At 35.6% G+C, this 14,205-nt stretch overlaps 1 protein-coding gene across 1 annotated transcript in view; it reads right to left on the bottom strand.

The window, feature by feature from the left end:
- LOC108701889 (IQ domain-containing protein K) overlaps window positions 1–14,205 on the bottom strand; it is a 92,555-nt gene that overhangs the window by 18,405 nt on the left and 59,945 nt on the right. Inside the window, exon 9 of the mRNA XM_018236903.1 lies at window positions 4,676–4,787. Coding sequence (XP_018092392.1) covers window positions 4,676–4,787 — 112 coding nt within the window. The remainder of the gene's footprint in view (window positions 1–4,675; window positions 4,788–14,205) is intronic.

Here is a 14,205-nt window from a genome sequence, read left to right as displayed (position 1 = left end):
TTACATTCTTATATTTTACAAGAGGGGGTACTTTATTCACTATATAATACACAAAAGCCATGAATATCCTGTAAATTATATCCTTATAAACGGTGAGTTCTGATGTCATCAGTTATAAACGGTGAGTTCTGATGTCATTTCTGTCACATGACTCATTGAAATTTGTGTATTATAATAAATAAAGTACCCCAGTTGCAAAATATGAGGATATTAGAAGTTACCTCGGAGTTCCATGACCTGTATAAAAACACTCGGCCTTCGGCCTCGTGTTTTTATATGGTCATGAAACTCCTCGGTAACTTATAATATCCTTATATTTTACAAGAGGGGGTACTTTATTCACTATATAAATGGTTACTATTGATGTCATCAATTATAAACGGTGAGTAGTGATGTCATTTCTGTCACATGACTCACTGAAACATGTGTATTATAATAAATAAAGTACCTCCTGTACTTATGTAAATATGAGGATATTAGAAGTCACATCTGAGTTCCATAACTATAAAATGGTCATGGAACTCCTTGGTGACTTATAATATCCTCATATTTTACAATAGGGGGTACTTTATTCCCTATATAAATGACACTAGGGGGTTACATGATCTATATGATTATTACAACATTGTGCATTCTTCATTAGGTTCCCATAGTACCTGCAAGGTAGAGTTTTCACTCTTAAGTAGACAAGGAACATGGAGGCCTGGACAGAGCAGAGATCATTTATAGTGCCAAGGGGCAATGTTGGTTACATGGAACACCAATATGGCATCCTTCAGTAAAGTTGTGATACAATGGGGCAGAGTTTGGCTGAGTTTGAGATTTTATGGATGCTTAATCTTCTTTGTATTTGTCTCATTGAAATATTAAGGGCTGAATATATAATTATATCCCTGTTTTTCAATGCATTTTATTCATTACATCCTATTCCTGCTATTTTATAAGCACTCGATTTAGATTAACAGGTCTCACATATCTAGGGGCCTCATTATCTGATGCTATTTCAGGTTCAATGAGACGAGAAAATTCTTGTGTTGCTCCCCATAATTGAAATGAGACTTCAAAATAAGCATGTACTGAATGACTTTATTTGAAATGTTGAAAGTATCTCACACGTGACTAATGGCTATGAGAAATAATCACCCCACTACATGGAAAAAGTTGAACAGCACAGACTCAGTAAAAAGTGTTTTCACACCTAATCAGTAACCATGCCATCGGAAACACAGTGCCACAATAATGTGTACTGAAACTCATGCAAATGAGCATCATACTAGCATTGCATCAAAAAAACGGAAGTTCTACTTCATTGGCTTCTGTAATTAGTGTCAGTTTTAGAATGTTGGTATTTTAAACTGGATACAAAAAGCCAGTTGTTAATGGCAAATTCAGTGATCCATGAAAGATGCATGTTAGTGTATATAAAATGTATAATTGATTAAAGGGAACACTTACCCTGTTCATTAGTAGGTTGGAAAGGTCTCCTATACCTTTGAATTTTTCTGTAGAATTGGGCTAAGTACAGGGGAAGGCCTGTAGTATCTGTCTGTGCAGGCTATGATGAAAACCACAGTGTTGTCCTTGCTACAAAGAATTACATTGAGGGCCCAATTTGACAGCCCATACACTAAGGGGCACATTTACTAAGGGTCGAATTTGCAGTTAAAAACTTTTCTATTTTCAATTTTTTCAATTGAAAACGGGTGTTTTTGATCGAAGTGAAAATCTTTCGATTGATTGATTGATTAAATCGTTCGAAAATTAGGACGATTTTACAAAAAAGTACTTTGACTACTCAAACTTAGCCAAACACTCAGAAAGGTTATAGGTGGACCCCCATAGGCTAAACAGCAATTCGGCAGGTTTAAGGTGGCGAAGTGTCGACGTTTTTTAAAGAGACAGTACTTCGATTTTCGAATGGTCGAATTTGTGAAGTATTTTCAATTCGAATCGAATTTTGGCCTATTCGATGGTCGAAGTACCCAAAAATGACTTCGAAATTCGAAGTTTTTGAATTCGAAAATTCACTTCGACCCTTAGTAAATGGGCCCCTAAATGATGGCAGACCATAACCCTATGCTGCAAGGTTAGGTATTATACCTTCATTGGAAAGCTATGGGATTGATAAGGAGAAATGTGGACAACCAACTTAACACACCTTGATAGCTTAGGCAAAGATAAATCAAAAGGAAAATAACTATACATTTACCTCTTGGTACTTCTATTAGACAAAAATAACCATATGGCCTTTTAATGTAATTGGTAGGTATACAAGTATACAGATTTCTGTGTCAAAGAACATTCATTATCTAAAAATGTGCATTTATATCTATGAGTTAGGTTCCATGATTCTTTGGTTTGATTAGTTAAGACATTTTTCATACAGAAGAAAAACAAAAAAGTGATTTTACAATATGGTACTTCATACAAGGAACCCCCGTAACAATCAGTGTTCTTTTTTTCTTTTTCTATTTGGCATTTAATACCTAACGATGGTGATGTCCCATTCTGCACAAAAGTAGAGAACTTCTGCTTACTCAGCAAATTGGAAGCTTTCTTTGGAATGCTGGATCAGGACAATGGCAATCTATTATAACTACTGTTAATTAAAAGGATGCAATCCCAGGTTTGGTTTGGAATTTTAACAAATCCCAGCAATTTTGGCAGAATACAGATATTTCCAAATCCTTAGTTTTACCCAAGCCAAATACAAACACTTGAAACACTTTCTGTTCCCTACATCTAAATGATGCACAAGTTGGGGGGATGCCTACCTGCTTCCACTTCTCATGAACACAGCACTGCAGGGGGTCTCTGCACTTTTCTGCAACAACTCTACTACATGAAGGGCAGGGAGCAAAGTGCAAAAAAACAGGGCGGATTGTTTCAGATTTTGCACGTTGACCTCTGCCCTGCAGGTAATAAATGACACCTAACGTCACTGAAGAGTTAAACGTGATGGCACAAATTGCTCCATTTTTTTGGCTTTTTTGAAAATTTAAAGTTGAATATGCAGAATAAATTTACGATTCAGTTTAGTATTCAACCAAATTTTTGAGGAGGAATATTCAGCTGAATAGTCGTAATTGATTGCACCAAAAACACATATGGCCTTATTTATCAAAGTCCAAAAGTATTTTTACCAAAAAAGTCCGACCAAACTAGAATCCACAATTGGACCTTATTTATGATAAAAAAAAAAAAAAAAAAGCACAATTTAATCAGATCGGGGACAAACACTAAAAAAAAATCTAAAAATCATACAATTATTTCTGAGTTTTTTTCCGAATCCCTTGATTTTTAGGGCTTTTTCCTAAATAGCCTGAATTTTTTTAAAAATTTTTCCCAAAAAGGTTGGATTTTCGGCAATTCCAGTGCAGACCACAGAAACTTCCAAATAGAATTGGCACTTCTCCCATTGACTTATATACAACCTCAGTAGGTCTGAGATGCCGGGTTTTTGGATTCAGAATTTTTCCATCCTCGGGTTATAATAAATCTCGAAAAATTCTAGTTTTTTTCCCATAAAAATTGGGATTTTATAGTAAAAAAAAAAACTCAAATTTTTCAAGTTTTTGACATTCGGACTTTAATAAATAACCCCCTAAGATTCGCAGCACAACAAACGGATTTTTCAGCTAAGTTTTTGAGCTGGCAAAGATACACTCAAATTCCGTCGAGTAGCCTGTGATTACTTTTAATGGAAAACAGTTGTCACCAATGGTGACAGGCAGATTTGGCTCAAAAGCTCACAGATGTATGCTTTATGGCTAAAATCCACCTGTCACTGCTGGTGAAAAGCAGGTTTCTATTAAAGCAAATGCGGGCTTCTCTACTAGATTCAAAGCTCCTTTCAGTGGCCTGAAAAGGTCTGGCAGAGAATACACCCAATGTGCCATAAGACTAAGCTGTATTGAAGATTCTTTAAAAAAAAACTTATTGTAGTCAGTCGTTGTAGTCAGTCTTTTCTGTCTGTATATGGGTTTGTAACACACATAACTATATATGAAGATACAATTTGTGTTCCTACTTTTTAATATGGCCTTTCCTACAACATAAGAAGTTGAAAAACAGTTTCAAATAACCAGTCTAGGTTCTATTATATTGTTTGGCATCATACACAAGGGGACATTTAGAAAATAAATTGCATGAGATAAGGGTGTAACTATTTCTTGGGTCTTGCAATTATTGCACATATAAGCCCGTCTGTGCATCCCTCATCTACTATAATGAGTTATACCAAACCAGCCATAAAACCCAATACAAGCAGTTTAGGTGAAAATTCACAACACAATTTCTTGAACCTACTATGGAAGGCAAATTTGCTATTCTATACATTTAGATTGTAAACTATATGGTATCTCTGATGTGATAAAGCTGTCAATTAGCATGTGCATGGCCTATGTTCTTGCCCTGTACTGTCGGGAATTTAAAGAACCAACATGTTTATTAGAAGTTCCCAACTACTCAGTATGGTTGGGATTGTAATTAGTTGGTTCATTTCTACTGAAGAATGCATCATGGTTTTTTTTTTATAAACACGGTGTAAAGGTGATTCTGTGATATTACTAATAAAGATTTTATATATGCCTTTTGAGTCAAAGCTATTGTTTTAACCCTGGGGCGATACAAGCATCTCAATACATTAATGTGCTTTGTGAGATACTTCACATACCTTTAGATTCTTGTTTAGCCCAAAAATCCTGGACTTTTTTATTAATATCTTTCATCTCCCTTAGTTCTTTTTGCCACAGGCGTAATTCTTGGACTTCAGGATCACAACGTACCTGGCAAAAAAATAGGGAAATTATAAATTCAGCCAATCTTAAGATGACGTTTGCTATATGTACAATTGCTATACAGAATATATTTGAAATTTAAGTGGTATTCCTACCATTTTGATGCTAAATGGTGCTAGATACTATTAATAAGTTGATTTTTTGGCAGCTGTAGAATGGGGCAGGACATTTTTGAAATAGATATTGAAGAAACCAGTCTTCGCCTATTGTATTCATGCAGGGCACCACACTTTCCTAACAAAACGCACAACTGGGCCAATATTGTGATTAATCATTATAGCTGATGTACAATGTGGAAGGCTATACCTGCTGCTCCACACTGCAAACTGCAGAACAACACGAATGCCCTTTACACTCTAACTCACAGGCCTTGCTTATGTTATTATACAGACTATTGTCCAGAATGCATAAGATCTGGGATGACACCATATACTGCAAGTCAGGGATTCCTAACTTATGAATTTTGACTCAAACTTTGGTCCTTAGGTTTAGTCTCCATGATCCCCCTGAATAATGTGAATTTTCCTTACAATTATACATAGTGATAAAAGATGAAAATATGGTTCTAAACCAATTTTTGGTTTCCATAATGGTGAACACCATAACTTTAAGGCTAGCAAAAGCAATATATCAACATGGATTTATGCATCTTTAAATAAGCCCTCTGCAGTAAAAACATCTTTAGTTGGTGGAGCATAAAGGAGGATGAAATGTTTAATCACTGGTTGGGGGTGGTAATTTATTAGGTACCCCTCCAGTGATAATAATCGCTAACTGTAGAAACCAGGATGGCTCAACACTGCTGAAAAATGCTCTGGCTTAGGGTATTATTTTAGTGAGCACAGCTTGACCACCTTCTTGTCTTATCCAGGGATCCCTCGTGGGTGGTCTGGGCTGTGAGCATCCACAGTAGAGTCAAATTGGAATGTATAATAAAAAAGCTGAACTTTGGGCACAGCCTGGGGGTACAGCAAAGATCCCAGGGGAGCAGAAGATAGTGGTGCAGGCTCACTAAAATATTACTCCAGACTGGTGAGTTTTTCAGCAAAGACAAACATCAACCTGGGGTCTAAAGTGATTATAATCACTTGGGGGTGCAAACCAAATTATCACCTCCTAGTAATGAACATGTTCCTTCTTTTTTTAAACCTGTGTTTTGCAAACAGACTTTTTACTTTTAAGACATTGTTTACCAACAGAAATTTAGTGCACTGTATCTCCTCACATTAAATGACTCCCATCATATTCCATTACTACATTATTACCAGTATTGTGCAACACTACACTGCTGTCATAAGGATGAAAAGGAATAAATGTGGTAGAGAGGAGACACAATCATCCCCAGGCGCTAGTAATGTTATTGCAGTTAGAGAATGCCATTTGCATTCACACTGGTGGCTGAAAAGTTCAAGGGGAGAAGAATGACAGGAGCAGCAGAGAGAGAGAGGAAAGGACTCGTGGGGTGATGGGTGAGATAGAAGAAAAGCTTCATTACTGCCAGGCACTGTTTCTTTCCAATGGGGGATCAGCAGCAGAAACAAGGAGATGATATATTAACTCATAAAAGCACTGAAAATGAGAGTTTGTATTGCCTGGTTTTATTAGTGTACAAATCCAGTAATATTCCTGAAAATAAGGCAGCAGAATAATGGTTATATATTTGAAAGTGGTTATCTCATCAAGGCAATTGTGGCTGTTCTTATATATTTATAACATATAGATATGCTGCTAATTCAGGCTCCCCACGCAGAATAACCTATAGCAGTTACACACAACTCTGACAGTAGAATAAAGTGGATGTCTAGGAGCTTGTCCTATTTTCCCTTTAATGTGTTTCTAGTTGTGCTAAACTGTAAAATTCATATAATTTATAGACTCCAGTTCCTCTAGGCAACTTTTAAGTCTCAACCATATGTAACAAGGAGCTTTCTAAAGGAACTCCAGGAAAAAAATGTTTACTGTGTATAAACATGTCCAAGGGCCTGAATATTCAATGGAGCACAATCAAGAAGGTGAAAAAGAAATGGAAGATATATTGTAAAATTCTGAACCACCATGAGGGCACCTGCCTGGAACTGGCTATTCTTGCGAGCTGGATAACCAACCAAGAGAGACATCCACAAAGAGAACAGCAATTCTGAAAGGCAGGACTGAAGCATTGTCAGAGCAGAGGATAAGGCTAAACTATCTCTTGTATACAAAGCCAAAGCAAGCTATATCATGTAGTCTGGAGTTTACTCACAGGCAATTTTGGTGGACTTTCCTCAAATTGTCCTTTCATTGTCCACAAATTTTGGTGCACAGCTTATTGGTAACCCCCCACTGCCAATGGGTGCCATGGAAAGACCAGATTTACTGTCTGGTAGTACTGGTTAAATAAATGGGCAAAAAGTGAATTTACCTACAGCCCACCAGGACAGGGGGGCTACTTTAGACCTTTTATCTGTTAAAACTTTTTTGAGGAATGGAAAACCCTTGATTTTAATCATGCCAATGAGTTGTAACGTAAATCTTTCAATTGGAACAAATATTTATCTCTTTTCTTTCAATGTACTTAGAAAAGGTGAGATGTGAGGTTTTGATTCTTTGTTTGTCAACTATGATCACAAAATGAAGAGATCTGTGAATTCCTTTCTCTGCCTGGTGTAGGAGAATCAGACTTTATCAGGGTAGTACTGCCACAAATGTATTTAGGTTGACTGCAGCAGCAGATAAAACAGATCTCTGCATGAACCCACATCCACCTTAAAGAGGTCAGCCTGTTTGGACAAGCTCATTTAATAGGATGTTGCATGTTGCCTGTTGAAATTACCTTCCAATGGGTCCCCATTAACAGCAAGTAACCTCGACCATGGGATTATTCCTTAGAACTCTCAAATGCTACTTGAGAATCCGAACAATCTGTAAATATCAGCAGTTAAAAGACTGAAAATTTGTCTTCCCTGGATCTTTGATAATTCATATCCTTCATACAGCACTGGGCATAACAGAGCAAAGTAGAAATTCATCAGGCATGTAGAGCTAGGTTATATAATGTTTGCTGTCATGAATTACTCAGTGACCTGACAATATTTCATTATTAATGCACTGCTGGATAAACTACCCAAAATACTGAAAAAGACTAGGTCTGATCTCGCTGGGAGCAAACACATTTGCATGTTGCAAATGTTAATTACATAACTTCTAATGATTTCTGCCCTCATTTGACAATTCTCGCAGGCTATTTTTTATTAAATGAATAAATGCTGAAAATAATGGGATCCTCTGAAGATAAAAAGAGAGCTGACAAAAATAGGACTTCTACATCAACTGGATTGTCTTCAAGGTTATCAAGGGAAAGTAAAAAGAACATAAGAAAATGTTTAGGCGCATGCAGTTACATTTAAAGGCATGTATGCAAATATTTCTAGGTAGAACTGCTTCCTGCTGTGAGCAATGTAACTTCCTTCTTCTTCTATCTTGCCATAGCGGTTAAAAGCGCAGTCAGCTAAAAATACACCAGAGCCAGTAAGTGATCATGTATTCAATTTATAAAGATGCCCATACACAGAAATATAGGTATGGTATCCATTATCCAGAAAGCTCAGAATTATGGAAAGCCAGCCTCCCATTTTATCCCAATAATTAACATTTTTAATAATAAAAAATCAGTAGCTTGTACTTGATCCCAACTAAGATATAATTAATCCTTACTGGAAGCAAAACCAGTCTATTGGGGTTATTTAAGGTTTAAATGATTTTCTAGTAGACTTAAGGCATGAAGATCCTATACATAAAGCCTCAGGTCCCGAACATTGTGGATAACAGGTCCCATACCTGTATGCACTTCATTTGTTTTTGCCAATTGGGGTACCCAAGAATGAATCAAATAGCATATCTTAAACATTGGGCCTTCTGAAACAGGGAGGGCCTATCCAGACTATACTGTAGGCCAAGAGATTAACAAGACAGAACAAGTCAGCAACCAATGTCTGCCAACATCCAGTTGCCTCAGCACTGCATTATGCCATGGATTTTGTGTTTTGCTGGGTATCTATATATGAAAATTGAGAAGTACACAGTTCCTGGTTTTTTTTTTAATAAAAAGGATAATTCTTCAAATACGTACTTTTCGGGCAAAGATTTAAAAAAGCACTTCTTTCCATATATCAAATCTAGTTTATATAAAGCAATTGTTCTAACCACTGGTCCCTGCTTCTGGATATAACTCCCGCTACCGTAATTCAATCATGTCCTTTCAAATGGAAATCAGAGCTCATCTGTGCTATTTTGCAGCCTATCCTGCTGTTACCATGCCAGTCAAAAGCAGGTAAATAATAGGAACTTTTCACTTAGTCAGCTTGAGCACTACTTTGATGTAACATATTTTGATGGTACTGTGGAGTTCTTGGAATATAACAAAAGGAGAGTATATATATATATATATATATATATATATATATATATATATATATTATATATATATATATATATATATTATATATATATATATATATATATATAGATATAGATATACTGCATGTATGTATGTATGATATATATTTATTGTATCTGTGTGTGTATAAAGACTGAACAAATCAGCATGTGACTTTTATTTTACATCTATCTATTCTGATGTTTTGGTCCCCCCCAGGGACTTTTCTCAAGGATTTTCCTTTTTCTCAAGGGGACCAAATGACTGTCAATTTAATCATTGACCTTGCATTGAAGGGGACAGAGTGCAGGCACTTTGGGACTATATATGTGTGTAAATATATATATATATATATATATATATATATAGGAAGAAGTGCACACTCAGTAGAGTGGGAGAAAAAAAATCTCATTTAGAAAAGAGTTTGGCACAACACAGGGTTTTTAAAAAAATGACAAAGTGTATTTATTATTAGTGCATAAGAACCAACATTTCTGCTACATTAGTTAAAAAAAAACCCGTAAAAACTTCGAAAATGGTCCCAATGAGGAAGAAAACTAAAAATGCATACACTTGATTTATAAAAATGGAATATTTGACTATACCATATTGCCACATAGAAGAATATTTATCAAAATTTGTGAATTTGTAAGGGGCCCATTTACTTAGCTCGAGTGAAGGATTAGAGGAAAATATAGGAAAAAAACCTTTGAATTTCGAATGTTTTTTTTGGGTACTTCGACCATCGAATAGGCTACTTCGACCTTGGAATCGAACTAAAAATCGTTCGACCATTCGATAGTCGAAGTACTGTCTCTTTAAAAAAAACTTCGACCCCCTAGTTCGCCACCTAAAACCTACTGAGGCCAATGTTAGCCTATGGGGAAGGTCCCCATAGGCTTCCTAAAATTTTCTGATCGAAGGAAAATCCTTTGATCAATGGATTTAAAGGAACGATTATTCCTTCGATCATTTGATCGTAGGAATAGCGGTAAATCCTTCGACTTCGATATTCGAAGTCGAAGGATTTCAATTCGGCAGTCGAATAACCCTCGATATTCGACCCTAGGTAAATGTGCCCCCTTGTGTTTTCATTCGAAAAAATTTGGAAATTAAAAAAAAGTAAATCTCATACAATTAAAAACTTGAAAACAATCTTGAACAAAGTGAAAATATCATTTTCAATGAGTCTACCAACTTTTTAAAAAAAAATATTCTGGAATTTTGACTAGGACATCTCCCATTGACTTCTACATGAACTCGCTAGCTTTTAGATGATTGTTACATTCAAGTTTTATTTTTTTTAGCTTTTGCACTCTCAGACATTCGAGTTTCTGAAACTTTGATTCAAGTTTGCAAAACAATTCAAAAACTCAAATTCAAATATTGATAAATATGCCTCTAAGTACAAGGAAATAAGCTACCTCCATGTAAGAGGCCCATTCTCTGGAAAGGCACTGCAAACCCAAATATTTCCTGCTTTTGCCTGTAACTTTTCTAGTACAGGTATGGGACCTATTATCCACAATGCTCGGGACCTGATCGGGAAAGATTCCGGAAAACGGATCTTTCTGTAATATGGAGCTACATACCCTAAGGGGGTTATTTACTAAACTCCGAATGCAAAAATCACAAAAACTTTGTAATTTTTTTTTACAAATAAAATCGGACTTTTAAAAAAATCACAAATTTTTCTGAATTTATTAAACCCCGAGGATGGGAAAAGTCTGAATCTAAAAATACGGCATCTCAGACTTGTCGAAGTTGTATATAAGTGAATGTGCGCTGGGCTTTTGGCAATACCCTGAAGGTGAAAAATCTGAAAAAATCATGAAAATCGGATGAAAGATCCGAAAAAAAAAAAAAATTCCGGATTTCCCCCCCCCCAAACAAAATTTTCGGGAAAGTGTATTAATAAATAAGCCCAAAAAACCCGTGCGGATTTGGTCGGAGTTTTTTTCAGAAAATATTGAGATAAATTCGGACTTTGATAAATAACCCCCTAAATCTACTAGACAGTCATGTAAACATTAAATAAACCCAGTAAGCTGTTTGCCTCCAATAAGGATTAATCTTAGTTGGGATCAAGTACAAACTACTGTTTTGATCACTAAAGTGAAAAAGGAAATCGTTTTTAAAAATTTGGATAAAATGGAGTCTATGGCAGATGATCTTTCTGTATTTCCTTATCCTTTGAACTTACTTCCCATATTACTTTCTATATATTTATTATAATAAGTTTTTTTATTGATCGAGTGCAGGCACTTTTGCTGCAATAAAACTATATTAAAGGGAATGCGCAGTCATATGCAATATACAAGTTTGCTTGAATAAATTTGTTATATATATATATATATATATATATATATATATATATATATATATATATATATATAAGTCCACAACAATGACTCGCAGAACTTGCTTAAGAAATGGAAAAAAATCCTTTTATTATGCAAAGTCAACTTTTCGGTCACATATTCTGAATATGTGACTGAAATGTTGATTTTGTGTGTGCTTGCTGAACTACCACCTGACACTAAGGCAACCAGGCAGTTGGTGGATTATCCACTATTCCATTACGCACAACAGTTATAATAGAACTTTATAATATATACACAGAAAACAGAGTTTGCACATTCAGTCTTGCAAAAGCAAAATAGTAACCTATTACAGTGCATGTAAAAAGAGGGATATATTGTCTCAGAGGGCAAAAATAATAACAATACAATTCCCCATGCTTTCATCTTTTTATAAATGGTCATGTGCCAATGTGTTTTTGGGCTCCTTCCAAAAAAAAAAATGACAAGATACTTTCAGTGCCTTAGAAGAAAAGGCTGATTGTCAATAGAATCTGAAAGAAGATCCCAAAAGAATAAGATACTGAAATAAGAAATGTTGGGTTATGAAAGTCAAAGTCTGTGAGTGGCGACAGAAAGCTGAAGGAGAAGTAACCAGAGAACCTGTTTTGGAAGAATTCAGAGTCTATAGCTTTCTTTGTTCAGGCAATGAGCTCAGTACAGTACAACACTCGCTGAATACAATATGATCTACAGTAGTAAATAACATACAGGGCAGCATACAGGGGGAGGGAAGACAGGGGATTGCACAGGTTGGAGGTGGGCCTGGGGCCAAACAACTAGGGATTACAAATTTACCTGGAACAATGTTGTGGGTAAATATGTTATACCTGCCCCAGCTGATATTTTATAGCTATGTTGGTCAAATCATGTACAAGGTACTGTTTAATTATTAAAGAGAGAACAAGGATATTGTAAAAATGTGCTAAAAATATTTGAACCTATTTTTAGGTTTTCTCAATAAAGGTTTTATGAATATAATATACATATCTGTATATGCATTCTACGGGTATCATTCATTCCTATAAGATGAAGCTTACTCACTGGGCAAAAGGGGGCCCTGTAATCGTTGTGTTTTAAAATCAAGGAGTATAGTTTATTGTCCCTGTTGCTTCTGGCTTTTGAAGCAAACTACCCCGATTACTGTAACAAGTACAAGATTTTGGCCAAATTAAGTAAGCACTGCACTTGACTCCAAAAGTTACTGATGAGTCAGCCTGTCTTTGATATAATGGAGAGTTATTTGCTTCAGAAATGGTGTATTCAAAAATGCAATTTATCAAATTCTAATTTTTTTCAAATTCAAATGGAATTTGGACTATTCCCTAGTCGAAACACAAAAAATAGCTCGAAATTAGAATTTTTTTCATTTGAAAATTCACCTCGACCTTTGATAAATCTGCCCCTTAATGACAAGCTTTGACTCAGTTATGTTACTTTTTCTTGACTTTGCCTTGTTCAGTGCATAGTGCCATTGTTATAAAATCAGGCTGGGAATGATCTCATGTAAAAACCTCCGCATATAACTATGGGCAGTAGAACAAGTGTCCTGCAGTACAGTGAATGATGCTCACTGCAAATAACTACATTTCACATTAGGGGGCAGATTTATCAAGGGTCGAAGTGAATTAGAGGGAATTTTCAACGTAAAAAAATTCGAAATTCAAAGTAATTTTTTGGATACTTCGACCATCGAATAGGATACTATGACTTAGAATATTTGATAATCGAAAGTACTTTCTCTTTAAAAAAACTTTGCCAAATTAAACCTGCCGAAGTGCTATGTTAGAATGTGGGGACCTTTTACAATCATTTTCTAAGTCTTTACACATCTAAGTAAAATTGTTCGATCAGACAATTTTACTTCGACCGTTCGATGGCCAAATTCGGTGAAAAATACTTTGACTTCGATATTCGAAGTCGAAGTATTTTAATTCGATGGTCGAATTTCGAAGTATTTTACACTTCGAAATTCGACCCTTGATAAATCTGCCCCTTACTGTATGAGCCGATCCAACAAAGGTTTGTTTTATTAAGCAGAACCAGATGGTTCAAATTCAGTCCATGACTATGAGTAAAAACAAAAATCTCAAGCTTGTATAATTAGCAAACATTAAAAGAATTAAACTTAACTCCAGTCTTTATTAAGACAATTAAGGATGATGGGCAATGCTTGTTAGTGACCCTGGAGGGCCGAGTCTGAATTACCTGCTATATACTGTAGTTACTGCAAAGCAGATTAGACTGCCATATGCCTGAGGTCATCTTTCCATCATTTATAATTGGATGAGATCCCTTTATTAAAGTTAACATTATATTGATCCCATATTCCAGACTAATGGAGAAAGCCCTTTGCAGTCTTGTCTGACATATAAAACTCCTGTATTAACCGAGGTGCTTTATTGTCATCCAGACGTCTAAACATAGTAAAGCCGGTCATGCTGCATTCAGTTGTTTGTTCTAGTCTTTTATTTCTTTCATTCTGTAGACTGATATTTCTACCTCATTTTTGGGAATTAGCAGGATTTCGTACAATATTGCTGCAGCTGTAATCTATCTTTGGAAGATGCAGGAACTGCAATTTGCATAATTTCCCTTTCATTTGAGTTATTGCTGGATGTGTTTGTTTTCT

Source organism: Xenopus laevis, chromosome 9_10L (genome assembly GCF_017654675.1).
Source record: "Xenopus laevis strain J_2021 chromosome 9_10L, Xenopus_laevis_v10.1, whole genome shotgun sequence".
In the NCBI taxonomy this organism is placed as follows: domain Eukaryota; kingdom Metazoa; phylum Chordata; class Amphibia; order Anura; family Pipidae; genus Xenopus; species Xenopus laevis.
The sequence above is the reverse complement of the archived record's forward strand: the minus strand, read 5'-3'. Positions and strand labels throughout refer to the sequence as shown.